Raw genomic sequence first — 23,938 nt, 5'->3', positions numbered from 1 at the left:
AAGGAACATGGTGCTGGAGCTGGAAAAATAGGTCTCTTCTCTATTTTGTTCAGGCATATCAAAATAAGGTACCTCTGACTATTGTATATGTAACATAGAGACCAGCATAAAGGACAGATACTGATCTTACAAAGCACAAGCAAACCTTTAGTTTTACTATTTTTAAAGGTTATGCATTTAAAATATATCTGGATCCAGATGATTTTATTTCATGCAACCACTTGAAAATTGAATAAATTTAACACACTCCGTTTTTCAGTCGGTATGTATTTTAGATGGAGGTTACATACTGCAGTGACAAGAATTGGAGCATGTAAGGGTCATTACATTCATAAACAAAATCACTTTATTGTCTTGAACTAAATTATTAGAAGACGTTGAAATTATGAAAGGCATTTCCCCACTCGACATTTTTTGTTTACTCTAAATAAGCACACAAACATTACATCTAAAAAGGATGCTTGTAACAGTTAACACTGATGGCAAAAATGAAAAAAAAAAAAATGCCGTTCGTTTTCATTTTTAAGAGAGTACCTTTTGGTTTTTCCACATGATGAACAGCTGGGGAGCGGCGTAATAAACAACACAATAGCAGCATACTCGTTCGGCTCTCATTTGCATTAACACATGCATATTTTACGTTGCCGCCCCACTAGCTATGCCGCACTGTGCTGTCTTTGACACATAGCACCGAAAGTGCTCCCATTTAGCTTTTCCATTCCTCCGTCGCTCAACTTCTCTCAGAACATTCTGCAATCTCCAAATTGTGTTTCCCATAACTCTGCATAACTGCATCCCTGCATGTATTTCGGCCTTAAATTTTGCCAGGTTAAGCTAAGACTGTAAGAAAACAGATTGTACCGTTCTTCCCTAATGTGAATACTGTATGTTCACTTACTGTAGCTTTGTGAAACAAAACTTTTTTTTTTTTTGTTTGTTTTGTTTTTTTAACTGCTGTGAACCTTCACAGCTACACATGTAAAGCGCCAAGTGCACATTGCTTTAAAAGTATTCCAAATGTGATGTCATGAATTTTATACACAGGCTCTCATTTCAGCATCACTTCTCAATTATTCATTTATTTATTTGCAAATGACATAGGTGCAGGAACTCCTGTAACATAACTACAGCAGCGGGCATTGGTTAGATGTCAGGAACAACCATTTAATTGCTGGTTGCCATAGTGTTCCAGCCCCTCTGGATGTTCCCATTTGAATGAACGCTGAAGGGAATGAAAGTGATTATTCAGACTCAGCAGGACAGAATTGTAATGCGCATGCATGTGTCTCATTTCTACCGTTGTCTGTATTCAATTTTGGGTTCCACTATTTGTACGAGAACAGCATGCGCAATTTATTTACGTTGTTGATCATTTGCTGTGTGCGTGAGTGTGACTGAGAGAAACAGTGTCACTGTTTGCACGTGTTGCATGTTATCGTTTTGCATCAGTCCCCACAAAACTGACTGCCGAAATGTTTTTTTTTTTTTTTTTTGTGTGTGTGTGTGGTTGCCAGATAGAGCAGCTGAAGCAGGAGCTGAACAGGAAGGAGTCTGAGATGCAGGCCTTGCAGACCAAACTGGAAACACTAACCAATCAGAACTCAGACTGCAAGCAACACATCGAGGTGCTTAAGGAGTCCCTCAGCGCGAAGGAGCAACGTGCCAATACTCTACAGACAGAGGTTAGTTGACATGTAAGCGCAGGTGCATAGAAATACTTTTAACAGACACACATTCTCACAATTAGGCTGTTAAAGATGAAAGGTGCCGAATGGCTACAAGAAGAGGCCATCTTTGAAGTCCCTAAACTTTATGGCTGTAATGATTTTATCTGTGCTATGAGCGATGGCGGTTGCATGTACAGAGATGGTGTGCATTTGAAAGCAGGGAGCATTTAACATTTTTCTCCATCACTCTCAAAACTTGGAACTGATACTTTAGATCTCTGTGTTCCCCAGTTGAGAGTGGCCTGCTAACTTTGTCCACTCATCATTACAGGAAGCAATTTAGGCCAAAATTAGGCCTAATTGTCCATACATGCGAAAGGAATTTTGGCTCTTGTCGTGAATACATCATACTTATAGGGACTGGTTTCAGTGGGTGGTTTGGATTTCAGGGGTGGTTTTGTGAGGGCTTTTATACCCCCACAACATTCCCACCCACCCCGAGCTGATGAAAAAGATGACATTGTAGACATAAATACTATGTCAATACTGTGATACCACCACATTTTAAGAATTCAGATTTGATGTACACTACCTGGCATTTTTCATTGATCGTTATTGGTACACACGTTTGGTTACATTAGGTTTGTGTCCACTTCATCCCACAAATACTTGATGGCTTTGAGATCAGGGTGCATTGGTCAGTCAAGTTGTTTATTTTGTGGTCTTGTCACCATTTCAGTTTCCCTGATTATTATTAATATTTTTGGGGGTGTGGCTAATATCGCAACGTGTGACACATTCAGCATTAGTCGGCTCTCTTCCTTTATATAAGAACTTGATCGTCTTTGTTCACGTCAGTGTTTATCACGCGCAGTTGTCACGTGCAGCTAGCTAGCTATATCTACACCCCATAAATGCATCTTCCCATCGAATATTCCACTGGCATGGCCACATGACAGCGTGACACACAGATAAAGGTGAGCCACGCAGAGAAAAGTGGAAGAGCGAGGAGGGCAGAGATGTTTGGACCGGTGGCTTTGGGTCGGCATAGCTTCTTTAGAGCACCTACGATGACCTGGTGGGATATATCCCAGCCACCGGAGGCTTTAAGCGGATATATTCTCACGTCTCAAACATGTGGTTCTGTTTAGGTACAAAAAAGATGCTAGGCAAAGTCGCATTCATTTTTACAGGTCGTCAAAGTGGTACTTGATTGTCACTTGACAGTTGAGCAGGGCATGGTTGCAGCACATTTAGCTGACACGCCCACAGCGTCTGAGAAGAAAGACAACTGCGTGATTTTACATGATTGTGAAGCCTCATTTTATATATGTACCAATTTTTTTTTCTTATTCAAACTGGCAGGGATGCTCAAAACAATCTTCTCTGTATTGTGTCAAAATCTGAAGACATTTATTTTCACTTTACAAGGACTTTAAGTCACACTGAAAGTTCGTAGTCGTGTAATGAATGATTACGTGGGTTCAAAAGTAGTGATGTTCAATTGATTCTAATGCTTCTGACGGTGGCTACTTAGACTCCCATGATATGAAATTGGATCTGATAGTATCACTAAATGCACACACTGTTCAGCAAAAACATATAAAACACACCCACTCTCAGGGCTGATTGCTTGGCTCTCATCTCCGTCCGGTCTCAAGAGGTTTTCTCCTGCTCTTGAAGTCACATTTTCCCTGCTTGTGAAAGTCTTGGGTTTCCGCATCTAAGTGGGCAAACCCCAGGATGAGTAAAGCTATTTTAGGGCATTTGGGGCCAAGTATTGCCCGCATTCCTCTGTTGCCTGTCGATCATTCAGCTTTCGAGCGCAGCCATTCTCACAGGACCTCCCGTTCAGCTCATTCATCTCACCCACTTATACGATTTATTCGCCTCCACTTCTCCACAGTTCATCTTTTTTTACAGTCATTACTCCAGTCAAGCCTGTCATAGCCACACCAGTGCACCGTGTATGTGTTAGTGCCAATTGTGGTTCATGTGACTGACAGTAATTGGTGCACAATGGCTCATAGGAGCAACACTTGAAGCAGCAATCCAGGAATCAGCAATGTCTCCTAAAGCAGTTGATGTATTTGTCAGTCAATGTTGAGGACAGCTTCCACATGGCCCTGTTGGAATTCATCTGCAGATAAGTGTAATTGTAGAAAACATTGATTGTGAGCACGGGTATGAGGATTTGCTGGCTGTCAGAAGAAGCCGAGCCAAAATACAGATGCGTGTGCCCTTGCTGCAGCGATTATGACCACGCACAGTTGAAACTGTACTCCTGAAGATCAGGTGACCTGACAGCCAGCCTCTTACATATTTAAACAGCCCAAGAAAAGTGCACATCCCCTTTGAAACAAGACGTTTGCAGATGTTATAATGAAGATCATACTTTTTAAACAAATTCCTTCCCTGTGACCTATGCAATGAATGCAAGACCCAGTAGATGTATTCATAGGTAATCACATGTGACACTGAATGCTCTTTGCACCCAGTACTTAGAGTACAAACTGTCCACTTGGTTGAATCCAAATATTGTTTGACAAATTGCTCAGTTTTGGTCGGCGCTGTCTTAGACTTATTTATTTAAAAATATAAGCTTTTTATAATAGCAGTTGTAATGCAGCGGAGTGAGACAAATGCTAAGTATGGTGGTGCTTTGACATATGCGTGACATGACTTGAGTTTTTGGAAAAACGAGTCTCCTTTTAGCTTTCTTTTCATTTGCTTTGACTTTTGAGCAGGAATTTTAGACAGGAGTGCTCTATGGTGGCAGTGAACTCAACTCAACTCACTTCACAGCAAGCAGCAATTCGGCAGATAGTAAACAATCATTCAAAAAAATGGGTGTCCAGCTGTTTATTGCCACTCCAAATTGACTGTCAAACTAAACATAAAACACAGAGAATCACACGTGTATTTAAAACAAACACATGGCCTTGCCGAAAGTCAGTTTTGCTTAATGCTACAAAATAATGCAAAACCCTATAGGCATGCTAACAAATAGCATCAGTGTTGCGATGTTATAGGATATTGGAGCACAAACAGTGGAGCAACACATACAGACAGACAATGTCACGATATTCACAGGCTTATATTTTATTCTCTGTGAAACACAGCTATTACTGCTGCTTACTGAGACGCTTTTAAAGTCTCCATGTATATCCGTATGTCTGTGTTATACTGACGAGGTGCAAACACCAGCTGCATAGTCTCTCTGAATTATGATGCACAAACTGTCTTATTCCTTATATTGTATCTAGTTAAATTATTACTATGTGTATATATATTTTTTAAATAAGTACACTAAGGTAAAGTGTTTTTTTTTACTTATTACCAGAGCTGGGCAGCTCGTTGCTGCTGCAAAGCAAATTAGTTTCGCAATAAAATTAAATGCATAGTCTAGGCATCTCGGTTCCTTTATGGTTGTAGTAGGCACGATATCCATTGTTGTCGCTGTCTTTTTGAAGCGACGCCCCCCCCCCGAGTTGGAACTCAACTGTTTCAAAACAACTTGTGTCCGTGTTTATATTAAGCTGCACGCAGCACTCAAGTATGACGCTGGCACATCAAGGTGGAGTTTATGCGCTTCTTCTGGCGTCTTTCCTACTTCCAGAAATACGCCGTAGCAAAACTGCTGTGTATAGTGGTTTGCTGGCATGCTTTTATTTTTTAGGCCGTGAACGAAGGGAAGTGTGGAAAATAAATAAGTAACTTGTTGAATGCGACTTCTGGCCGTCTGTTGGACCCAAATGATTATGCAATACGACAAAACCAACCCCGGGGCTCGCAATGGAAGTAAGCACACGCAGTTGGGTAAGTAGTAAAAGAACTGGTGGCACATTTTGAAGCGTGTCCACAGCGGGTTCGAATAGTAAATTAGCCAGCTGATGATCCTTAAAAAGCCTCTGTTGTTAATCACGGACACTTTTTTGGGGGGCCGGGGGGGCGGAACGGGGCGGGGGGTGATAATTTTTATGAAAAAGGGCGGGGGGTCGCGGCCGGAAGGGTACCCAGGTTAAGGGTGGAGGGTCCCGGCCGGACCGGCAAAAAAGGGTCAACTGCCCAGCTCTTCTTATTACAAAACACATTACACATTTTATTTTTGGAGGGGGGCTGGATTGAATGAATGGCATTTCCATTCCAATGGGGAAAGATGATTTGAGAATTGATACAAGCATGTTTTGAGATGGATGGATGTATAGATAGATAGGATTATGCAAAAATAAAGTAAGTAAGTGAGTTCCCACAAACTGGGTTATTTTGGGTAATCTTGTTCTTTTACCTGATTGATGTTTAAAGTGGGTAGTGAGCCCGAGAAGATGTGGTTTCAGCCTGGCTAACTGCCACCGCGAAGGCCTCACCTCCCCGGCTCGCTCTTATGTCTCCCCGTCTCCTTATCTTCTTTCCTATGCTCTTCCTTTATATCATTCACTCTGTCTTGGCTAGTGCCTGAACTGACTGAGAATAAAGAAATTATCAGACCGAAATCAGATGGACACTTTCCTAGACTTGAGGTAGGTTTTGTAGGTATCAAGAGCTCAGAGGAGGCATATGAAAATAAACTTTAAACCTTTTCATGCTACTATATTTTTCATAGGATACATAAAATTTCAGTTAACACAATGACAGATAATAAAAAAAAAAAGACCTTTCTATCTTTCTTATACGCACATTCACCGATGTGTCAAACCGCCGCATTACCGCAAAATACTGGCAAGGACTGCCATCATATGTGCATTGTGTATGCAGTGGCAAGTTGACAGAATTCTAGACCACGACTTTTTCACAAAGGTGTAAAAACATCAAACAGTGGTGTAGAAAAGGAGGGCTAAACAAATACTTGATGTCAAACGGGGTACTTCCCAATCCAAAAAGAAAAAGGAGACTGCATGGAAGATAAAGCATAAGGTGGTTGAGTTAACCTCATCCGAACTTGGCCAACCATGGTTACCATTCTCAGGCCCTGGTTCCTTGGCTCGTGTGGTTTGGGATGCAGTGGAAGCAGCAATACTTTTGGGCTCCCCAGAACAAACACAGATTGGTCCAAAATAAAGCCCCTGCAGAGACCTACTGGAAAAACCATCAAGTGGAGTTATAGAGGTCGCAACGGGGATCAGACCTTATGGCTTTTTTCAGGGATCAAGGTAAATATCCGCTGAAGGGACAGCTAATTTGCATGTGCAGATGAATGTGCAAAAATATGGATTTCAATATTGTTCACCTCAATTGGAATCAGATATAAACCATCATCTTTCTGATGATGCATCCCACGTGTGTCCTTTTGTGGAACCTCTTCAATGTCTAAACACACTGAAGATCAATAAAACACGCACATGCACACTAACAATAGCTTGGCTCCATCTGCTATCAGATTGAGGCTGCTGGGACGGCCAGAAACAACACGTGGCATTCTTTTCTCACAGAGTTTGTCTCACTTGAGGGTCACACCGTTTTACTTTACCACTTAACCGCAAACTTTCATCCGCGCACACAAGTAAACTTGAAAACATAAAAAGACAATGATACAGCACCACAGATGTTCTCGCACTGTGGAGCAGATTTTTCGCTTTTTCTTCTGAGCAGTAAAACCAAACACGCGAAAACACAGCGTGGATGTTTTCTTCTCGCTCGTATTCAGCACCCACTTCGACGTGAAACAGTTACTTTAAAGAATCGCTGACTTTTGACTCGGTCAGGCGTTTGGGGCTGTTGACATGAATATGCAGGGTACGTGATTACCAGACAGGAAGCCATTAAAATTTGAAGCAGTATGGTTTAGTGGTGCTTGAAGTCAACCCAAAAATATTATTTTCAATAATAATTTCCCAGCAGGCGCACTAGTTGAAATACAGCAGTCTGATTAATATTGTGTTTGTGGAATATGAGTTAAGCAGCAAAATCCGCCCGGTTTTAGCCATCTCTGGCGGCCATTTTGTCACTTCTGTCTACTGAAAATGACATCACACACTCTCAGGGCCCAGATAACGACCAATCATAGCTCAACTTCAGAAAACAGGTGAGCCGTGATTGGTTGTTATCTGAGCCCCGAGGGTCTGTGATGTCATTTGCAGTCAACAGAAATGACAAAATGGCCGTCCCCTGAGATGGCCAAAAACGGGTGGATTTTTCTGCCTAACTCATATTTCATATTAATCATATTTCCTTGTTTAAATAGTGGGCCTGCATAGAACATATTCTTGAAAAAAAATATGTTATGACTTCCCCTTTTAAGTTCTTACACTAATACTCAGTGGACCCAATGTGAAAAACAAACATTCATACATGCTGGCTGTGGAGTGTTTTATCAGCCATTTACAGGCACATTTTGATCAATGTGTACCTTAGTGTCCATCGTGTCATGTGTTTCCTGAGATGAAACTACATTAATTTTAGGACGAATGATGAGAAGACAAGATGAGGACCCCAAGGGACTAACAATTCATTTTCTGCAGACATGATGACCAGAATTTATATCCAAAAAAGAAACACTTGATCAGTTAATGAGGGGAAACTTTTTCTTGGTATGCTTGCATCCCGTGTGTCTGTCAGTGCTTTAAGTGGACATGATAATGGATGGAGAGTGTGAGCACGGTGACAGCTTGCTACTATTTCCTTCCCCTGCACCATAAATCCATCCACCTTTACAAATATACCATGACTGACTTTCATGCCTCGGCAGAAAACATTAATTTCTTTTTGAATTCTGGGACTTGTGTGTACGGGCGGGGGTGCGTGTTACATCTGTTTTTCCTCGTTACCGCCGTAGCCTGCAGGCAAACAGCTGTGTTTCCATGGTTTTACATGACACAACAGACTTTGCCGTGGAGTGGGACTGTACACCATGCTTCACCTGTCCTGCTGTGAGATAGTTCACATCCGTGTGTGTTATCCATAGCTTACCCTGAGGTCAAATGTCCCTTATATTCCTGATCCGAAATTTGAATGCATCTTAAAGCGGAAGTCAACCCAAACATATTTTTTTTCAAGAATATGTTCCCAGGAGGCCCACTAGTTGAAACAGGGCATTCTGATTAATTTTGCCTTTGTGGAATATAAATTAAGCAGCAAAATGCACTCGTTTTTAGCCATCTCTGGGGGCGGCCATTTTGTCTTCTGTCGACTGAAAATGACATCATAACTGCTCACAACGACCAATCACGGCTGACCTGTTTCCTGAATCTGAGCCGTGATTGGTCGTTGTGAGCAGTCATTTTCAGTCGACAGAAGACAAAATGGCTGCTCCCAGAGATGGCTAAAAATGAGTGGATTAACACTTATTCCACAAACACAATATTTATCAGAATGCCCTCTTTCAACTAGTGGTCTTGCATAGAACATATTCTTGAAAAAAATATGTCTGTGTTGACTTCCACTTTAAAAGTGTGTTCACCAATTTTTTCAAACTGTGGCCACTTCTTTGATACTAATTCATGCAAAGGCCTACCAGTTTCAGAAAAAAAAAATACTCAAATGACCTTTAATTGTATGTTATCGATTAATACAAATGGTATTCATCTATATGAAGATACATGAATGATTTCTCATGATAATTATCAGCAATGATTTACAACGGTAGGAAACAGATTATCCATATCATTATCTAGCTATCTACCTATCTATATGTACATACCTACCTCTCGAGCTAGCTAGCTGCCTATCTATCTATCTATCTATCTATCTATCTCTATCTATCTATCTATCTATCTATCTATCTATCTATCTATCTATCTATCTATCTATCTATCTATCTATCTATCTATCTATCTATCTATCTATCTATCTATCTATCTATCTATCTATCTATCTATCTATCTATCTATTTGGCTGGGCTAGGCTAGGCTAGCTACCTATCTATCATGAGTTAACATTTTATTCTGTGCTTTCAAATGATCACTTCAGCAAAATTCCTAGAAAATCACAATATCCCATCATTGGTGAGCTCTTAGGCCCACAGGCTACTTACAGTATGTGCTGCTTGGGGCCACCAAAATTCGCAAATATGGCCCAACACCAGCTTGTTGTAATTATGCAAACACATTCATAACGTTTTCCAAAAGCAGAGGAACATGTATTGGTCATCTGGTTTTGTAAAACCAAGATGTGGCCTTGAATCCAAGAATAATTTATGAATCATCCAAATCAACGAAAGAATGCAATTATCAGCATGTGATTAAAGTTGAGGGATGACCCGGCCATAGCCCAGGCTGATGTCTTTCCATTCCAACCAATAATGAGTGTTTTAGTAAGGTGGAAATATATTGAATGCTACAGTGCAATCAAAACGTTAAAAAAAGTGTTATGCAACCTTTTTTTTTTTTTTTTTAACGTTTATTTCCTCCCCTAAAAGATTTCAGTTTGTTTGAACAGGCCTCTTTTCACATAAAAGTGGGAAAAAGTAATGGAATGTTTTATCTTGGGGTGACTTTTTTATATCGTAAAACCTGACTTGATTTTAGAGAGGGAGTTGTCATTTCATATCCACTGTAGATATTGTGTTGTATCTTTTTTACACTCATTTGAAGGTCACGGGTGATTAAATTGTTACATCAGTATATTTGAGGGTGTATTATGAATGTTTTTTTCAGATCACTGGCCTGACTAGATTCACACAATGAATATGTATCCTCCTGGGAATGCAACAGTTACTATGTAAACTGTCTAAGTATCCACTAGGCTTGGCCTGCCGTGGTCTTCCCACCGTGTCTCGTCCTGCCGTCTTGAATGTGGTCGACTCATATAGTCCCTGGGTTGTTTATTGCGGTCCAGAGCCCACTTTGGGCCTGATACCTTTGCAGATTTTGCTGCCAGAAAAACTTTTATGATGAAATGTGAAGCAGGAAAAAGGGAGGTGAGGACAAACAGAGACGATGTTTTCTTTGAGCCTCTGTTTCACTTTGCTAACCACTGTCCAGAATACACATTTGGCTATCTTTGAAAGAAAGAGGAAGTCAGCTCAAGTGGTTTTCGGTTTAACCTTGCGAATGTGTTTTTTTGTGTGCATGCATAGATGTTTTCCCAAGTAATACCAAAGATTCCAATCGTTATGCATATTGCAACCACAGAATGTTGAACACAACTGAATGATTTTTCTTTATATATATATATATATATATATATATATATATATATATATATATATATCTTGCACATCAAGAAGTTGTTGTAAAATGCGTTCACTCTGTGCTACTTTCTCTGATGGCTGTTGTATGACAAATGTGTTCACTCTTCGCTACTTTCTCTGGTGGCTGTTGGATGTTTTCCATCTCAGCCAATGATTAAATCTATCACTCTCAATTCACAATTCAATAAAAGCATGCATGGTGCCACTTGTCCTTCGAAGTCATTTCCAATGTGCAACTCCAAATTACTTGCCCAAAATGGCGCTGTGCTTACATTTACGAATTATTTAATTTAACTCTTACTCCACAAACACAATTAAAAAGATTCTAGTGCTGGCACATACAACATATTTTTGCTTTAAACGTTTTGGAATTTACAAGTATAGTAGTTCCCTCTCAAGTCAATGACAAAATTATAGTAATATTGTGTTTATAATCCTCACCTTTTTGCTGTTAGCAGATGAAGACGCTACTGGGTATTTTGCTTAAAACAGTCCCACTGATGGTGTGGCTGAGAAGTGTTTCATTGTTTTTGGTATTCTATAGTGGAGGGATGCATCAGAGGTTCCGTTTCAACTTTTTTTGCTTAATCTCTCCTTCTGTTTTAACTAAACGGGATCCTTTCAGCTCTCTCTCCACATCTATCCATCTCAGTTTTCCTTTTTTCCACTTCTCTGTCTGGCAGTGGTCGGTGCTTTTAGAGGGTATTAGCAGGGTGTCCTTATTGTACTATCCCAGCTTAGTGGGCCAGTGCAGGTGAGAGTGGGGATTTCCTGTTCAGCCTCTCTAGAACATTCTTGCTAAATTGCTCCTTTCCAGGTGGAATTTGAGGGTAGTAGGGCTCTTTGCACTCATGTTGCAGAACCCAAACTTCAGCCTGCATTGATGTGAACACACAAACAGACCCAAGGTGCAAGGATTAGTGGTGTCATCTGTTTTTTGTGAGTGGTTGTGTGTGCGCGAGTGCAGCAGGGGCAGGACAGAACTTGGTTCAGTTGTCTGACGCTCGTTGTCTGCCAGCGGAGCAATATAAGACATACTGCACCATCTGACATGGGGAGTGGAGGGCTGGGGTTGGGGGGCAGACCTGCTTTTAATGCTACTTATTGAGAGGAGTCCACTGTGTGCCTTCGACTTGTGTGTTGCTCTTTCACTACACAACCAGAATCATGTTTGGCCCCTTGGAGATATATGACGCGCAAAATGGATCTCAAGTTTTAAAAAACATTGATATTATTATTTCTGTCTAAATACTGAATAAAATAGCTTCTCTGAAAAGGAGGATGTGCATCTGTGAGAGCACATCATATTCAAAACAGCAATGGAGACATTATTCGTATAACTCATAATCAAAGCAATTCATGATGTAAAATTAAAGAGTACATACCAATGTATACTTAATGTTAATCTCTGTACTTCCATCTGGGGGAATAACATATATTAAAAGTAAAAATGTGATGAGAATGAGATTCTCTAAATTGCATTGAAGTCAATTACACTTACTGTAATTGAAATTCAATTCAACATCTGGTGGCGTGTAGTCAATTCAAATTCAAATTCAAATTCATCCATTGACTTGAATTAAATTCTGGAATTTCTGAAATTAAAATTGAAAAAAAACCCATTAACAAAATAAAATAAAACTTTGTATTTATTTATTTATATTTTTGAAACTACATCTCACATTTGTAATACTAAGTAAAACAAGTTATTATTATAATAGCAAAAATGTCCTTTGTTTTCATCTTTGTCAATTATTATCATCCGTGAGCTTTTTGGGTTAATTTTAAATGTATTTATTTCGGCATTGCTGTACGCTCGTACAGATGAAGGAAGGTCAAAAAGTAATTTGAGAATTTTTTACTTTATTACACTACTTAGTGACCTTTTTTGGTTTTATCTTGCAATCGACAAATACTCCATATGTTAAAAAATACTAAAACTAATAAAACTAAACTAAAATGAAACCTTAAAAAATAAAACTAATAACATTGAACCAACATGTTCAGGTGTCTAGTGATTAGGGTTAGGGTTAGTTGTATGTGGATCTTTTTCAAAAACAACAAAAAACTCAAAGAAAATGTGCTTGGGACAGTGAGTAATAATGGAAGTTAAAAAAACAAAACATTTTGATTAAGCGCAATAAACAATCTTGTAGTTTTATCTCTTGAAATCCAAGAGATGCTGGTAATGTAATTTGGCGTCGAGTCCCAGCAGAGAGATGCACATAAAGCTCATGACAGCCTGTGAAGTTTTTATGTGTGTGTGTGGGTTCCTCACAGCAGGCAGTAAAGAAGATCATAGATATATGTCAAAAGGCGACTTCTGTGTGTGTTTGTGTGTGTGTAAAATGTGTACACAGTAAGATCTTTGGCAGCTCTGGCCATGGTCATACTTTGCACACTCAAGCACGCTTTTAATTTACTGGCACAAAGCTGAACGTGTACTACTTTCAAAAGTCAACAAGTCAATCAAAGTGAAACATGTCACTTTCACCACTGATTCCATGTGGAACACCCGAGGTCAAAAATAGTACACAAGCTCCCATTTTTCTACTGAAAGTTTACTATATACAGGTATATATATATATTTAATCTTCATTGTTCTCAATCCTCAAGATTCCGCTTATGTCTTACAATGCCAAAGAATACTTAAATTTGCCCTCGACATGTTTTTGACTATTTTAGGTAGATGCTCTACGGGTGCGTTTGGAAGAAAAAGAGCAGTTCCTGACAAAGAAGAACAAGCAGCTTCAGGACCTGACTGATGAAAAAAGCACTCTAACGGGAGAAATCAGAGACATGAAGGATATGTTGGACGTGAAGGAGAGGAAAGTCAATGTGCTCCAGAAAAAGGTAGGTGCATCTATAAACCATAGTAATGACAATATAATACAATTTAAAGAAATTACACGATTTTTGCCACACCGACAAACAGAGATATACACGCAGACATCTCAGCTCCTCAATAAGCACAGCAATATCAGTCATTCTTCACAGAGGATAAATAATAGATGCATGCAAGTACTGGTATACTATATATGTCTTTATGTTCCAGTCCACAGTTTGTGTTCAAGTATCTGACACTTCAAGGGTTAGAACGCTGCAGCCCCGATGCTATTTGTTAGTCAGTCCATGGCTTTTCACATTAAGTTGTAGCATTAAGCTAGTGGATTTCAGTGCAGTTACATGCAATATGTGGTCGTTTTAAATACTGGACACAAGGTAATTCTGTTTGTTGTAGGTTTAGTTTGACAGTAAACTTTAACTGGGAGTGGCAATAACAATAATAATAATGATAATAATAATAATGATTTTTTTAAATAATTGTTCACTATTTTCCAAATTGCTGCTTGTTGTAAAATGATCCGAAATGAGTTCTCTGCCACCAGTATAACACTCATATCTTGAAGAGATGAGAAGTTACAGAAAATATAACTATGCTAACACTCACTTGTTCACCAGCCAACATCTACATGCATGTACACACATGCATGCACATCTCACCAGCCTTAACGACATTGAATGGTTGTGTTGAGAGGAGGCCGCTGGCCACCTGTGATTATCATGTTGTCATTTCCTCTATCGGCAAATTACACACACATAGAGGTCCCCCATCAACTTCCTTGTTTCCCCTCATGTCCTCAATTTAGATCCCCCAAGCTCGCCTTAACACCCCCCCCCCCGCCCCCCAATTGCTGCTTTTAATTGAAAAGTGCCTCCAGAGGTCACATCTCATTTCATCAGTCTCTGCGTGTTTGCACATTTGACTGTATGAATATTTAATTCCCCTAAGCTTTTCTCTCTCGGACACTTGAACATGACCTTCTGTGTGGTCTTGTGCACAAAACTACAATGAATATGAAACTTCCAACGACTACTAGTACATAAAGTTTCATACTTAGTACGATTGAAATCAACTCATTTGTTTAGTAAAAAAAAGTTCTCCTGCATCTTAAAATGGAAAAGCTACATCTGCAATTGAGAGTATACTCAACTCTATATATTCACTCTTCGCTCCACTCATATCTCGGGATGTTTGATGTGATGAAAAAGGATCAAGAAAAGCTCATATAAATGTACAGTACAGCCGTTCTATTTACATGGCTATCTGTCAACCCCCCTTTCTCTTTCATGGTACTGGGGATGTCACTCTTTTTTTAAGATTCACTCTGTTATTTGGGGTGTCCTGCTATGTGCTGTCTGTTCCGTCTCTCATTTTGTGTCTGTGACAGACAATTACAGTGTGTACGATGTTTGATATGAAAGGAGAACTTAAACAAACTGACAGCCAGCAATAGCAATTAGTACAGTTTGCCTTTCATTATTTGTGATCGTTAAGTCGCAGCATCTTGATAGGCAAGGCGCAAATCAAGGATTTTTCTTTGCTTTAAGCTGATGTAGACTCTAGTCTTTAATTTTCAAAGACCCAATGTTCTTCACTGAGGATGGACAGTATTTATTGACATGTAGTGAGCTGGCGTATGTCCTCTAGGTCAGGAGTACACAGCGTATTTTTCAAGAGTTGATGCTCCATTTACTGAAGTCAGTCCGACTAGATGCAATACTGTAATATTTCAAAACAAAATCAACTTATCTACAGTAGACTTGATTATTGTAATGATCTTCCGACTGGATTCCCGCAGAAGAGCATCAAACAGCTGCAGCTCATTCAGAACTCTGCACTTTGAATTGAGGCTGGTTTGACCCGAGTGCGCAAAAGCTTGAACTGGAGCCCAATATTCAATTATATAAATCACTGAATGGCTTATGTCCTGAATACATTGAAGAAATGTTCAGGGACTATAAACCACGTGGGGCTCTGAGTTGAATTAGTTCAAAGCAAACATGGTGCATCAGCATTTAGCTGTTATGCTGCATGCAAATGTAATAAGTTACCAACAGAACTCAAGTTAGCCCCGAGTGTAAATGCATTTAAATCCACGTTAAAAACTATTCTTTTTACCCACATAGGTATGATCAAGGTCTTTTAGAGCAGTTCTATATTTATTTCCAAAATGATGCTCGTGTGCTGTGTTCTTTTAGAAATGTTAGTTGTCGACTCTTTATGTCTCTACTTTGCTGTTAAATGTCTTAAATCCGTTTGCCATTAAGTGTTGTATTGTGCCCATGTTGTTTTGTGACTTTGTGAAGCACATTGAGTTACCTTGTGCATGAAATGCACGAGATAAATAAAGCTGCCTTGCTTTGCGTTGCCTAATTGCCGATTTTTAGGTGCGTTCTTTTTCACTGCTCACTTTTCTTTTAGCAGTGAGTTTGGATCACACAAATTAAGTGGAGTCGAGGCTCTTACAGATGGCTAAGTGTCAACCTGGCCATGCCAGGTGCTCAGAGAATGATAGCGAAAGTTAAAAGTTGCACTCGCAACAATGAACTGAGTGACACAGTAACAGACTGTCTGTGAATCGTCTGCATGGAGACGGGATACGTGTGCTAATCCAACCAAAACACACATTTAAGGAATAATGGTGTTTATACACTGTACTTGGTTTTCACGCCGTTTACTTCTTGCCCACCTCGTTTGCAGCCAGACTCAGCCTGCATCGTTGTGCAGCGGCGGCACATATACAATGAATGGGTTGCGCAACGGTTGCAACCGCTAAAGAAAAAAAAATCAAAATAAAGGCAATTCATGGATGGACATCTGGAAAAGTAAAAGCAGAAAACAGTCCGTAGGCCATTCATGTGGGTGTACAAGTAAAAGACGAATGAATGTGACTCGAAAAATATGATGCAAATGACCGATTTTATGTTACAGTGTTTTACATCTTAAAGGTTTGGCAGCCTTGGTGTTTGTTTTGTACTAAATCATACCGGCTGTTCTTTCTCTGTTCCTTATTGCTATATTGTACCAACATATAGTGTACCGCACTTCATCTGTTAAACTAAAGTTCTAAAGATCTTTGACATGTGCAACTTTAGAATGGCAAAGCACTCTACTTTAACCCCTCATTTGTGCTGTACTTGTTCTTTAATAGAGTAAGGGTTACATTACTTGCTTGTATGTATTTCTTGTCTCAGGAGACGACTGCCAATGTTTCCTACGGGCCTCTCCATGGACAGCCACTCTGACTTATAGCGTGGTACCATGATGTCACTGCTGTAGCTTGAGCCTCAGGTTGATTGTAATAGTTAGAGGCTGAACTTAACCAAGAGTAATGAGCAACTGCCCTTTAAGTGAACAAATGAACAAATGTGAATTTGCCAGGTTTCTACTTTCTCTTCTCTTTTTGGGGAGGGTTTCCCATATCACCGCGAGAAACAGTGGGAGCTCTGTTGGAACCCCTCCGTCTATGTGACCATGACCAATGCATAATGATGCATTTATTTATTTATTTATTTTCATTTTTTGGGGGTTTCTTTCCCTCTCCGCTCCTCTCTTTCGCCGGGGGTGGGGTTACGGGAGGCACAGAGGCAGAGACGGTTGTGGTGCGGTCTTGGCATGCATGTGTTATTCATGTTCAAACATTGTGGTCATCTCAATCCATATTCATGCTTTTAAAAAGCCGAGCTTTGTGCGTGGAAGTATAGTATCCACTATCAGGTTCCCTCCCTATGGCAACCGCAGACGGGCAGCTCCAGTTACCTCTGCCTTGGCTGCACTCGTTGGACATAGGAGCATAGGAGCATAGGTTTATACTGTATATCTATCTATCTATCTATCTATCTATCTATCTATCTATCTATCTATCTATCTGTCTGTACGATATATATATATATATATATATATATATATATATATATATATATATATATATATATATATATGTATATGTATATGTATATGAATATGTGTGTATATGAATATTATATGTGTGCGTGGCGCTAGAACGATGCCCCATACACGACGATCTCTGTTCTTTCGGGTTTTGACAGACAGATGTCCCTTGACTGTCTCACTATCTCACGCTTTTCCAGACTCTTTCGGCACTAGGTCTGGTCTGGTGTCATCGCTTCCTCTGGCTTGGTGTCAACGCTTGCTCAGGCCTGGTGTTGTCCCTCGCCCAGACTTGGCGTAGATGGATTGAGACAAAAAGAAATGTTCTTGGCTTCTACATTTCTTTTCTTTCTTCACTTTGCTCTGTGCTTTAGTCGGAAAAAAAAAGTGCTGTTGCTTTGGACCAATTCTCACAACTTACAAGGTATAGTTGCAAAACACTCAGTTTTCATGTCCCTTGTTGAATAAATGGATGCACAAAGTCTCAAAGCTAACGGCTTTCGAATTTGTGATATATACTGTACACTGACTGTAATTTCCTGAAAAAAAATCTCTTTGACCCTTTTCTCCCCTCCTACTGCATGTTTTACACACTGGGTTGAAACAACAGTGACACTGTTGAATGAGATGCATATGGATAGCAAGGGAGGATTCTGTAGTTTGATTAAAAGGAAAATATTAGTCCAACATTGGCACAGTGTTTATTGTGTGTTGAATGTACATCAACACAACACACACGTGAGTTGCTGTTATTTAATTGGAATTGTACATTTTTGACGCCTTCATTTAATAAAAGTTCTTGAACTGCTGCTTGTGTTTGCAGCATGAGTTACATGAATATGACCTATTTAATGAAAACAAATTGACATTTGAGTGAATTATGATAAATGATCTGACAAATGCTTTAGTATTAATAGTATTAATAGTTGTGATCCTTTGCACACTGCACTTGGTTTTCTTGGTGTGCACTGGAGTGCACAAGGACGACAGCATCCTGATGCAAATTTGCCCATATTTAGAAGTGCTTGCATAACAGCATCCTCGGATGTAACAGGAAGGTTTTTCTCGCCGATTGGCCTTTTGCTGTTAGCACTCTGAAATCACTCCACCAACTTCTGTCTCATTGGATGCGCCTTCTGACGTCATTACGATGGCACTCTTGAATCGAACATTTCTCAATTCGAGGGCGTGGTGTAGCGTGGAACGTTGAGGTGTTCCATCCTCAAGCCCTCGTAGCACATAGACAGTGAACGGGTTCGTCGTCTGCGCTCCGCACGTTGCCAAGCGCAGTGTGAAAAGGTCTTTATGATCTGTTTTGAGTGAAAATAGATACAAATAGATCAAATATTGTATTAAAAGCACATATGCCTGGATATGTCACATTCATTCCTGAATGTTGTTTTGTTGTCTGTGTGCCACTCAGTTGAGCAGCTTGTCCAGTTAAGTGCACATTTACTGTGATCAACAGACATTATTTCTAAAACTCAGTCTAAATATATGTAAACTGTATACTCTACACTTTTAGATGATTTTGGAAGACGGGGGGTGATTTATCTGCACAGTATGGTATTCTGTGGCATTTTTGCAACTCCGTGTAACTAGGTATCATTTTGACAATGTTATCTTTTCTTTTCTTTCCAAAAAGACTAAGTATTGAAAACTCGATTTTGTTGTTGTTGTTGTTTGTACTTGTGTAGAATTACCTCAAATCATCTTAAGGGGGAAGGCACATGTTTCATTTTAGGTTGCTTATGGATGAAGTTTATCTTCCTAAAAGAACATGCAGAGGCTAATAAGCTGAATTTGTATAATTCTGCCAGCTCAAGGATCACTCTACGTTCAGCTTTGAAGTTCGAAACATGTCAGGGAAAAGCAAATTTGTATATCAGTGAATGTGTTGCAAAGCACACGGTCTGGGGACATATCCGCAGAGCCAGATACATTGTGGGCTGCCTTGGAGGTATTCCAGCTAAGTGATTGAGTCTGTATCAGCTGTAGTCGGATCATCTGAGATAACCCTGAAATATACACATAACATTCCTGCTGCCGTGAAGTCCATCAATGTCTTTCATCCTAATGGATTCCATCTGACCAATCAGAGCATGGACACATGGCTGCAGATAAGCCCACTGGAGCTGGAGAAGTTCCGGCAAAAAGCTTGTGATAGTCCCCCGCCCCTGAACTCTTGTGTCCCTCTACCGCTCCTATCAACAATCAGATTTGAGAGCCTAAGGCTGACTGATTGGAGCCATGCAGGCTACACATCAGTCAGTACAAAGCTAATGTTGGGCCGCATGTCAAGCAAGTCCATCTTCTGCCCGACCACAACATCTGCGCTTGAGTTCACCGAATTGTATACATTTAAACATTTCCGCACTTGATGAAAACTTACATCTGACCGTATCCTCATAATGACAAACCATAGCTCAAGCTCACCTGCTTTGTCCCAACAGGCCTCACGTTTTTAATACCCGACAGACATTTTTGGGGTCTGACATATTACGGAAGACGCCATTTGATCTGTCTTGCAAAACACGAAGTTGAGCCGCTGCATCTGCAGTGGCCCTCGATGGGTAACTTTTTCTTTCTGGCTTTCTATCCTCTCCAAACAAAAAGGAAAAAAAAAAAATACTAATGGCACTGGGAGCAGGAGAATCAAGCAACAGGGTAATTACACAGCAATTACCATAGCATTCTGCAGCTGAAGGGGGGCTCGAGATATGGTCTTGAGCCTAAAGAGCAGAGACATGACTCAACTTAGCCAAAACACACAGACACACACGGTCAGGTAGAGCTTGGCTCACCCAAGTACAATCTGTCTTTATTCAAAAGCTGAAGCTTTACCTCCCTGCTCGTCGTGCTCAGCAGAAGAAACTCCCACTATGTCGAGCGATTACTCTGTGTGTGTGCCCCACATATGTGTCTTACTTTCAAATTAGTATGTATGGATGCAACAGGGTGTCTGGAGAGGCGGAGGAGGGGGAGGACATTTCGTATGTTGTAGTGCCGTGTGCAGTGCTTTGACCGGGCGCCAAACAGTCATGATGACAATCACAGCTTGACTTGTTTTCACAGGAAGCCATACGTTACCCCCAACAGTCAGACTGGACATAGTTACTGCTTATACATGAAGCATTTGTTAACATGCACATTGTATGACATAATGCAGTACAGACTACTAGTGGTTCTTTTGTTCCTGAAACTCAGTTATCTGCTTCTGGCTGTAGTCTGAGTGTCATGTAAATCAAGCCTGACCATGTGCAAATCTCGACCTTTTTTTCCAGAATGATACCAGGATGAGTATTCACTCGTTGCGTATTCACTGATACAGAGTACCGCTACTTCTAGTACTTTTGATATAACATTTCTTTTAACACAAGGACAAAACATTGTGAACAGACCTTTCATTCTGACGCAGATGATGATTCGCCGATGTGTCGAACTGCCGCAGTATAGCGCCAACTATTGCTGAGGCGGACTTAGTCAATCTCAGATTTTTTTTTGGTGCACAAGTATCAGTGGCTGGTATCGGCAGCACCTAAAAGTACCCGCTACCTTAAAATCGAGTCGGTATCAGGCAATATGTTCACCCATCCCTAATGTGCACTGTAATGTATAGAGAATAATAAATACATTTTAATAATTCAACATAAAAAGCAAACAAGAAAACAAATCAATGCATGTCTTACATTTTGGTGCAAAGTTTGGCTGACACACGGATGTGTAGTTTTGTGTGATGTTTAACCTTACATCTTCTCACTTCAATGACATTATGACTTCAAACTCTTAAAAGTGAGCCTAAACTAAAGCAATTATGATACAGTTAATCCACTAGATTAGAATTGAAGAGTTGGTGCATGCTATGCAACAATCAAACTTTTGATAAGGACTACAGCCATCGGAGGTGTAGGCTGTGTTGCTTCTGTTTCCACTCAGTCATGGTGTGAATGGTTGTCTCAGTGTGACCTGTTATTGACTGCAGGTGACCAGTCCAAAGTGTAGTTTGCCTTTTGCCCAAAGTCAGCTGGCATAGGCCCCACCTCCCCGTGGCTCTTATGGATGAGTGCTATCGAAAATGGATGGATGGATAGAAGCAGCTCTATACTTTCAGTGGGCTGAAAAGTTTACATTTGAATCGATTATTATTTAATTTTGCCTGGAGGGAATTGGTTTGTTTGAATGTTTTCACCACGCTTGGGTGGGCCTCCTCCCACTTCCCCAAAAGAATGCATGGTTGGTTAATTGAAGACTCTAAATTGTCCAGAGGTATGGATGTGAATGTGAGTCCACAATAGAAAATGGATGGATGGATGGATTGTACTTGGACACTTCCTGTGTGTGACATCAACACGGTTCTCTTCTGAATGGATGACACATACAGTACAGTATGAGTACTCCCTGAGCCACACCGTGAAGGTGGTCCTTGGTTTCAATTTCCTGTGTGTCACTATGACCTTTTATATTGTCATTCAGTCAGCGGTTTGTTCTTTTGTTTTTCCTAAAATGCTAAGTGAGTAGTTCGGTTTACGCAAGAACAACAAAGCATGCGTTAACAAAGGACAAAAAAAAATAGCCAATGGAAAAACTGAGATGAAATTGAACTTCGTTGATTATTTGTCATTATGATTGTTTTTAACCCCGAGAGTTGTTGGAGGATGGAAATTGGCCACAAGGGGGCGTCAGTTTACATAACATCGCAACTTCCTTCTGCTCTGATTGCATCGTCCTAGGCACAGATGGCTGTGAGATGTGATGGAGAGACAGGGGTTAAACGAAGGCCATACTGAAAAGGTGATAGTCTCCCCTGAGCATCATGAGTGAATTGTGATTTCCTTTGAAAAGTTACATCTGAAAGCTTTTAAGAGGGAGGACCTTTGTGGTTATTGACTAATGTGAGCATCAAGAAGTTGGGATGGTTAAAGATGGGACTAGCATGCAGGTGTACACAGCGATTGTGTTTAAAGCACACGTTACGATGCATGCACGGACTAGCACATAAAGTGTATCTAAAATTCATCTGTGTGTGTGTGTGTGTGTGTGGAATGTTTGCTTGCTTTGCTTCAATCACAGCGTGTACACTATCCAGGACTACTTTAAACTTTGTAGTCTCTGACTCTGTAAACTTTGTAGTGTGACTGACTGTGACCTAGATTTCTCCTGGGAAGTGCACAATCTGTTACTGCATTCAGTTTGGTTGCCGTCCTTTGTAAGTGGTGAAGCTGCGTGCGTCTACAGTATGTGCATGTCAACATATCTAGTCTCACTTAGTTTTTACAACAACACCCTTCATGCGTTTACAGACGGTTACAAGTGTAGAAACATGAATACTTAGTCGACTTTAACAGGGAGAAACCGATACTTGTTTGGCATTTTATTGGTCCAAAAGACTTTGAGAAATACTGCACAAACAATTGTAATTCTATGGTGGTCACACTCCATCCGGCCTGCTTGGTGTTCTGCTGAAATGATTCTTCCGGAGGCCACTGAGTTCTTGTTCTTTCTTTGGATGGAAGACAGATGGGTCAACTGAGTTTGTGGTTCTCCTCTGGAACATGTTGCTTTTAGGTCACAGTGTTTTTGCCAGAAACACATTTTCAACAGCTTTTCACTCATCACATCAAACTGAGCTCTAATAACAATATTACTAATGAACTATAACCACAATGCCATAGCAAGCCAGTGATCAGATGTGTAAATAATCATTTTGTTAACCTTGATGTCGTATTAACAATTTATATTATTTGGGAGGGAAGTAATCCATTTTTTCCAGACCCTGATTTGAATATTTGCCCCCCTATTTTCTGATTACATCATTTTCTTATTAAACACGCTGCTTTGTCTGAGTCTGTCAACCTAATAGAAACGCCATTCTATTTACCTTTCTATCTTTTCAGGTATGAAGGGCTCTTGGCTGAAACTCCAACCTGCTGGTGGCATGTAAATTCCAAAGACTTGTAATGTTGCATTCAGCACTCCAACTTTCAAGGGTATAGTCTCGTCTGCTTCCATCTCCTTGTAGATAAAGTTATCGCCGTAAACAGTTGGGAGTTGTGTCTGGGAAGTGAGGCAGACAGACAGAGCTGTCTGAAAATAACACATTGACACACAGCAAGTGGAAGTGCAATGTCTGGCCTGCAGTGTCATGACAGCAGCTCACTGTAGGTGCAGCACGAGGTGTATCTGGTGGGATGGCAGATTCCACGCGCGCCGATTTGATGTTAAAGGTCTATGCATGTGTGGAGCTTGCTGTATGCACTGAGAGGTTGACTGCTGTTCTCATCAGCAACACCCAAACTCCTAAAGGAAGGCTCTACTTTCCAGAGAGGCACAAAGCCAACTGCGTCTTACTTAGCCATACCCAGAAAAGTTTCTATGCTCAACAATTCCGAGCTCCTGGCATTTTGGACA

The 23,938-nt window shown here is 40.3% G+C and overlaps 1 protein-coding gene across 6 annotated transcripts in view; it reads left to right on the top strand.

The window, feature by feature from the left end:
* LOC147152966 (ERC protein 2-like) overlaps nucleotides 1-23,938 on the top strand; it is a 133,828-nt gene that overhangs the window by 14,716 nt on the left and 95,174 nt on the right. For all 6 annotated transcript variants that reach the window (XR_015089757.1, XM_086052970.1, XM_086052695.1 and 3 more), the window contains 2 exons: nucleotides 1,515-1,682; nucleotides 13,480-13,647. Coding sequence is in view for 5 of the 6 variants with exons in the window: in XM_086052970.1 (XP_085909096.1) it covers nucleotides 1,515-1,682; nucleotides 13,480-13,647 (336 nt within the window). In the remaining variant the exon portion in view is untranslated. The remainder of the gene's footprint in view (nucleotides 1-1,514; nucleotides 1,683-13,479; nucleotides 13,648-23,938) is intronic.

The sequence above is a fragment of the Filicampus tigris genome, chromosome 1, assembly GCF_054856515.1.
Source record: "Filicampus tigris isolate MCC_2025a chromosome 1, RoL_Ftig_1.0, whole genome shotgun sequence".
Classification (NCBI taxonomy): Eukaryota; Metazoa; Chordata; class Actinopteri; order Syngnathiformes; family Syngnathidae; genus Filicampus; species Filicampus tigris.
The sequence above is the reverse complement of the archived record's forward strand: the minus strand, read 5'-3'. Positions and strand labels throughout refer to the sequence as shown.